The sequence below is a fragment of the Aquarana catesbeiana genome, linkage group LG03 (assembly GCF_042186555.1).
Source record: "Aquarana catesbeiana isolate 2022-GZ linkage group LG03, ASM4218655v1, whole genome shotgun sequence".
In the NCBI taxonomy this organism is placed as follows: Eukaryota; Metazoa; Chordata; class Amphibia; order Anura; family Ranidae; genus Aquarana; species Aquarana catesbeiana.
The window spans coordinates 512164254-512171974 of record NC_133326.1 but is presented as its reverse complement, the minus strand read 5'-3'; the positions used below and the strand labels follow the sequence as shown (position 1 = coordinate 512171974).

Below are 7721 nucleotides of genomic sequence, written 5' to 3'. Positions count from 1 at the left end.
CTACAAGGTAACAGGTCCATTTTGAGTAGCACCGGATACATTAGCCAGGGCTACACATTTTTAGCTGCATCAAAGCAACCTCTATACGCTCTTTAAATAAAGTATTGAAAAAAAAGCGACCTCTATAAGGCTCACACATTTTCTATAGTACAGAAATACTTGTCTTTTTCTCTTCCACTGGCAAGAAGTAAAAGGTAAACGTTGTCACGACATCATCAATACTGTACATGTGATTTTTGGCAATTTCATTTTCACATACCCGAAACAGAGTATAACACATTATTTAAAGTTGAGGCTTTGGAAAATAACATACAGAATATGAAAACAGTAAATTCAAAGTTTAAATCAAGAAAATGAAAGGGTCAGTTCAAGTGGGTGTACCATTTCCGTTCTAAGTAGGTAATGAGAAGAGTCACCTATTGATGTTCATGTTCTTAGGGTTCCCTGGCTTGCAGATCTCTGCAGCTGGGTTTTTAAATCCCTACGCCCCCCCCCCCCCCCCCCAAAAAAAAAAAGTGGAGCCAGAACAAAAGAATCTTTGACTGCTTTTTAAATAAATTTTAAATTACACAATGGAGCTATTAAAGTAAAACTGGCACAACACAATTTCTCTTGTTCAGCCCAACAGCTGAATGAGAAAAAAGACATTTGATTCCCCATCTAAACTAGGCAGCATGGAAGAACGAGTCCCCTGTTGCTGGCTACTGTATTCTCACAGTCAGCACCCGTGGCTGTTAGCATTCTGGAACAGTAACTGTAGCTGATTGGCTGCCGTCACTGTTCGGCTGCCTTTTTTCTGTCCGGCTCCTTCAATTTCTCATTTGATATTTTACAAACCAGGTGGTTCTCCTGATTCTCAGAAATCAAGTGAAATCTGATCTGCATATGGCCTGCTTAAGACCTTACACCAGAAGGGATGAGCTTGGATATGTTTGGATTAGGATTCAAATTGACATGATGGAACCCACCAGGTAGCTGTCACCTTTACCGGGCAATTATCTGTGGTCGGGGCATTTCCTACCCCACAGCTGCACTTATACAAGGAGTGTGTATACAGTGTAGGAAATGCTTTGGCCAGAGATGATTGTCCCATACAGGCAACAGCTTCCTGGCGGGCTTGCATACGTGGGTTTGACTCCTAGCCTGAAAATGCCCAAGTTATTACTATTCGCCAGCAGCAGGAGAAAACCTTCTACCCAAACCTGGGTGGACTGTTCCTTTAATCATTCATCATGGAGTCACAGCTACCAATAGGATGGTTAACATTGTTCAAAAAGTACAACAGAAGTTTTGTTGGCTATACATGGCCTACTTTTCAGCTGTTCCAATGAAGATATGTCTGTCACTTACAAAAGTCTATACAGATACAGGTAGCTTAAGAATGTATGTGTAAGAAATGGATATATGAATTATCAGTTTTGGATTTACTCAGTTCAGAAATCTCGGATGCTGCAGATGCCAAATCTGTACAGATAGAGGGTGCCGTTATACTTACAGCCAGGTTGCGGACATGTAAAATAAGAAGGGGAGCCTTGACATCTCAAGATGAAAACTCTAACTGGAGGGATGCATGGGAAAGTAAAGCATGTGTTGCTTGCATCTACTAATCAGATTCTCTTTTGTTTTCTCTAACCTGAAAAAGCTGAAAGCTGAGATTTGCAATGCATAACAAAGTTGCAAATATATGAAAGGAATTGGTCTACCAACCCGCAGAGTTATTTCAAAGGGCCCACTCTGACACATTACATACAGTGTCACATTCCATGTGTCACGCTGGCACATTAACAGAACATGTCGTATGACATTTCATAAACATACCAAATTCTGAGGCTTCACTCACTGTTTTTAGCCCACCCCTTTGATCTTTGTGGCTAGTCCAGGGCACTGCACCACCCAAATATACCAATGGAGAAAATGTAGGGTCCATGATTCCAGTCTCCTGAAGACAATTCACCCATAAATATGCCTATTAGGGCTTTTTATACTCTGGCATTACAGAATAGACCCTCCTATTTCTAAAAGTTTTTTTTTTTTAATAGAGCAGGGAATAGTTAAAACTCATGTCATGTGTTTTTTAATCTATGTTTATTTGGGAAGATGTCCCTTCATTTCCTGTTGTGTAACCACAACAGGAAGTGAAAAAAAGCTCTCCGAAGTGATGGAAATCTCCTCTCAGACAGTTGACACCGCAACAAGTGTCCTCGTTGGATGATTTTCCCTCTATTCTTATTATAGTGGCAACATTTTGCATTTTCTCATCATTTTTCCCACTGATATTTTACCAGGACAAATCGAGGGGATGAATCTCCGTAGCCATCACACAGAAAAAAAAATAACGAAAAATGGTTCCAATCCTTGCCTGCTCTATCCAAAACAAAAAAAAAAAAAAAAAAAAAAAGAGAGAGAGAGATATAAGTTACCTATGCTGGGCTTAGCAACAGTTTTAATTTAAAGCCTGCCCCCACCACAGCTTATGCTTGCCTTGTCATATGCTTACCTAGCCATGTGATAGCATCCTATTAAATTTATTCCTGGTTAGATTATAATTGGCTGTTCTTGGATGCTTGGGCTCTTTTGTAACCTGTGTAGTTTATAAATTGAAATCAATACATTACCAGTTAAAGGACAGCAGTGTATATACACTATGCATTGTGCTGCTGTCTCCAGGATTAAGAGGTAGGTAGAAGGTTATGTGGAAACATGATTTCAACAGATCTCAACAGATAAGCATATTATGCAAGAATATAACTTAGGTAGCATATACTAGATACATGATATTCTTAAGCAATATTACAAGCTATGCTGTAACTGCTTGCTCCTGTGTCCATCTTTACCCATTCAGCTATGGATTAGGTTGGTAGAAATCTAGCTTTACAATGATCTTGTGGTCTTTTTTTAATTGCTCCACTGGCCCCAGAGTAGAATGGAGGAATGGTTCAGTCAACAAACATGCAGAACTGTCAGTTATGTGTCACCAAAAATTCTAAGTGTGTTACTTAAAGTTAAAACTTTTCTAAACCAAGGCCTCATTCACATGGGCAATGAGCCCCTTAGACTGTGAATGGGACAATTTTATTGGGATTTCAGCCGCTAGGTGCTGTGTTCAGGCAGCTCGTGTAAGTGCATGGGGAAGCAGCAACTTCACAGACACAGCCGCTTGTCCTAATTTGATATGGGTGCGGGTAGGCAGCTCACCTGCACCCATACACCAAATTAGGAAGAGTGTCTGTGGACATGCAGCTGCTCTGTTCCTATACACATACATGGGCTGCCTGCAAACAGTCTACTGGCCTCAGTGCTTGTGTGAATGGAGCTTAACAGATGTGCTGAAGTGCAGACAACTGGTTTTAGCCTTCAAATCAGTCTCTTTGTATCCAGGATGTAAAGATGGCCTTGACTGTTAAAAGTCAGGATTAGCCCTGCCCCTTGCCTGCCCATGATTAGTTAAATGCCAGAGTCTCTACCGCTGGCGCTGCCAGCTGTCAGAATCCTGAACAAATTTCCCCCCCACTGCCTTTGATTTTTAAACTGAAGGGTGACAGAGTTGTGCTGACAGGGCCATTCACTGATCAACATTTGACTGGTTCATCAGGAAGTGGATGAAATTAGACCAGTGTAAGGCAAGCTTAACATAGGCACCACAACATACTGCATTTCAACAATACTGCTGCCTTATTGCTTTGCTGTTTTAAGCCTAGTACAGTTATATGTTAAATACTAGCTATAAGTCCCAGGGGATTTTCACAATCTAGATGACTATGTGTAAGGTGATACAAAACGGAAAAGATGGATTGACTGACCAGTAACCCCATAGAAAAAAAGCACCAAACTAAACATGGTGCTTCCTTTTGCCTCATATGGCCAAACGCTGCACAGCAAAGCTTTAAAAACATCAAGTATCCCAATCGTGCATGTTACTAGTAGCTCACATAAACTAACTCTTTGCTATTAAGTTTAGTAGTTCCTAAGCAACAAAGCGTCCCTGTAAATGTTATCAGTATGGCAGCTCCAATATACATGTAAAGACAATATCTGAACTGATGAAAATACCAGCTCATCAGAGAGCATAAAAAGGTCTCCTTTCACCATCAACAACTTATTTGTAAGCTGCAATTCATTGCTAGGACATGCAAATAAAAGCACTCATTCACTGGTTTGTAAAACTCAGTCATACAAATGGCTCCTGGTTATTGGGAGGCAAAGATGAAAAACAAATTGAACAGGCTCCACCCAACTCCCATGGTCCTCTTGTCCAGCAAGGCACTAGAAAATATTTCAAGTTTAGGCATTTGCTGTTTACTAATGCTTTGCAGGTTTGCTCATTTCAGTGATGCTGTGTTCAAACCGTTCCATTGGACCTGTTAGACCATGTTTTATTTGTTCCAGCAGAAACTACAGTTTAGTGTAGGGAGACATTACCCTCTAATTTGTACTATAGTATATGAGTAGAACTTTGTGTCAACTTTGTCATCTGACCATCACACCTAAGTGTGCTTGTTGGACACCCCACTTCAGAGTTTTGACCATTAATGAATTAGCCCCTCCACTTTTCTGGGAAGGATTTTTGACATAGGAGGCTGTGTGGAAAAATGTGTACATATTTAACCAAAAGACCATTTGTGAAGTCAGGAACTAATGTTGAATGAGAAGATCTGGCTCGCATTCAGCATTCCCATTTATCCCAAAATTGCTCAGAAGGGTTTATGGCAAGGCTCTGTGAGGACCACAGAGTTTCTCCACAGGAAACTCAATCAACATCAAATCATGTCTTAATGGACCTGGCACAGTCATGCTGGAACAGAAAAGGGTCTTCTCCAAACTGTTTGCGCAAGGTTGGAACCACAAAGCTGTGTAAAAGGTATTTTTATTGAATGCTGTAGCTTTAGTAGCGCCCTTCACTGAAAACATAGAACTCAGTAATTAAAGTCTACATACTTTAGGCTGCATAGTAGGTGTGATGGTCAGGTGTCTACAAGAGTTTGGCCATATACTGTGCCTCTGGGGCAAGCATATCACTGAGCAAGTAGCTGCACATGTGCGCAACAAGCCAGAATTTTTCTGATCCTCAGAATTGGAAGATCAAAAAAAACATTTTTTGATCTGCCAGAAATCCAGTGACTACTAACTTGGCTCTAAACTGAAGTCTAAATCAGTGTTATCAGCCCTGCCCAGTCCTCCCCCTTAAAGCGGATGCTCAGCTCCACTCCAGCAATGTGGTATCCCATAGATCAATCGCTGGCTGCTGACATCTTCAGCTGGTCTTCTTAAGGGGTTATCTTCTGCCATTTTGATTGGCTGGGCAGGGACGACGTCACTCCTGCACGTGCTTGAGTTCATTCATCTCAGTAGATGCCGAAATTATACAATGAGCTCAGTGTACACTGAACAGTCAGATAAAAATACAGTACTTTATTACAGAAGGGACATAGTATGTCTTTTCTGTATTAAAAAAAACCTGTCTGTTTGCAAATCTCTATTTTTTTTAGTAAAGCTCCACTTTAAAGGCCAAGTTCATCTTTGATACATGTTACATGTTTAGGGTGTAACATCTAACATTTTCCAGCACCCCCACCCCCCCCCCCCCCCGATAGCAGGCAGGGGTACTTCTCCACCCCAGTTGCTCTCACATTCAAAATTGTCAGGGTTGTGCGGGGCTCTACCAGTGAATGACTGACAGCCATGTCAATCATTCACAGAGATCTGTCCCAACTGCCACCATGAACTGGAGGGTACTGATGAGCTCCCTTGTAGTCCACTGACACTTTCTCCAGTTTTCTAACAAAAAGCCTGTATAGGGGTTCAGGCAAAAAAAAGTCTGAAGGAAGTGTCTACAGGAGCCTGACATTGCACCTACGATCCACTGATCATGGGTGCAATGCTTTTCAGGCCCCTGTAGGAAAAATTTTTTTTTTTTTTTTCTGCAAAAATATGTGCAATATATTATTTTTTCCTGAAAGGTGGACATAGCCTTTAAATTATTGAGCTGAGGAAAGGGGGAGAATTTCTATGAGCCAGTAGAAGAGGACTTAGGCAGAGCTGACAGCGTTACTTGGCATTCTGCTGCAGCAAAGGCAGCATTTTCAGTTCACTACAGGATAACAGGAGTTCATTGCATTTCTGGCAAGATAAAGAGCTATTTTCTGTATTTGCAGCATATTGCAGAGATGTACTGCGTATGTTTCTATTGTGTCCAGACCTACAGTTTAAAGTCTCGTATACACAATGAGAATATTGGACAAGTGATCATCTGTTTTTTTTGTATGCTAGTCTTATGTCGACAACAAATAAATTACTAGAGTTGCGAAAATTCTTGTAGGACAGAATACAACTTCCTGCGATGATGTAATGTAATGTATTGTATTGTAATGTGTGGTCACGTGTGGTCTTGGTCACTTGATTTTTTTCGGATGAATACTGTACTGATTACATTTTTCGTACTTGTCCCCTCGGATAATTTTGCATGAACTGTTATGATTGGCTCTCAAAAGCTGTGTACTGACAATCAATTTCTCGGATGATCGCTCCAAAAGTGGTATTTTTCGTCTGATTTTCTCATTGTATGTAGTAGGCAAAAGTCCAACTGGTAGATATAGGGGGTTATTTACTAAAGGAAAATCCACTTTGCAGTGCACTTGGAAGTAAAGTTGCTGTAGATCCGAGGGGGACATGCAAGGAAAATGAAAAATAGCATTTTAGCTTGCACATGATTGGATGATAAAATCAGCAGAGCTTCCCCTCATTTCAGATCTACCCCTTAGATTTAGAGCGACTGCACTTCCAAGTGCACTTGCAGTGCAAAGTGGATTTGCCTTTCGTAAATAACCCCCATAGTGTCTCTGAAGAAAGGGTTAGCACACTTCACCCAGAGAGGCCGAGTAAGAAGACAGAAGGCACCGTAGTGCTACAGTTAAAACTTATCCCAAGTCCAACATATTCAATAACTATACCCGGAATAGATTCTTCCATTTAAGGTGGGCAAGGGGTTTGACCCTCTGCAGAATCATAGCAAAGAAATCTCTCCGCAGCATGGCTGTGACAGGCCACGCTTGGGGTTTATGCGTATGAGAGCTCTCATTTGTGACCTCTGTGTCAGTCTCCCAAAGGCAACGAGACCTCCTATCTAGCAGGCCAAGCACCGCACCTGCTGGGCTTTCAATTATTTCCCACTCTAAATCTGGTCTAAATATGTTCATTCACAGCATCACAGATAAATAGCACAACCTGCATTTCTGCATTCAGAATATCCCCATTTTTTGATAATCCTACACACAAATGAAGAACGGAAAAAAACATTTCTTGCCAAAAAGAACAAAATCTCCCACCCACCCATCAGTAAAAAATATAGATTTAAAATATATATTCCTATTTATATATGTATATCCTTTTCCATTCATTACAAGCCCCGATCTCTGTTGAAGATTTCTAAGATTGTGGAGTTGGTGTTTTCAAAAGTCCATTGCTGTGTCTGGGAGGATGGGTTACAAATGTTCATGAAGATCCTGCGGTCTGATTCGTTGCAGTCTAAACAGCTGTTACTGATGGGGTGATGGATGGTTTTATCCTGGGAGTAGAATAGATAGGATTATTTTTTTCTTTAAAGTGTACCTTTGAAAACGTATAGAATAGATAGACAGAGATGGCAGGGAGGGACATGTCTATGGCCAGCTACTGAATACCAAACACACAACATGACATAGGAAGACAGACAGAGAGAGATCTGA

At 40.9% G+C, this 7721-nt stretch overlaps 1 protein-coding gene across 1 annotated transcript in view; it reads right to left on the bottom strand.

Annotated features, from left to right (window-relative positions):
- Positions 1-543: 543 nt before the first annotated feature.
- Positions 544-7721, bottom strand: part of GALNT10 (polypeptide N-acetylgalactosaminyltransferase 10) — a 416900-nt gene continuing 409722 nt past the window's right edge. The window contains exon 12 of the mRNA XM_073621149.1: positions 544-7561. Coding sequence (XP_073477250.1) covers positions 7394-7561 — 168 coding nt within the window. The 3' untranslated portion in view covers positions 544-7393. The remainder of the gene's footprint in view (positions 7562-7721) is intronic.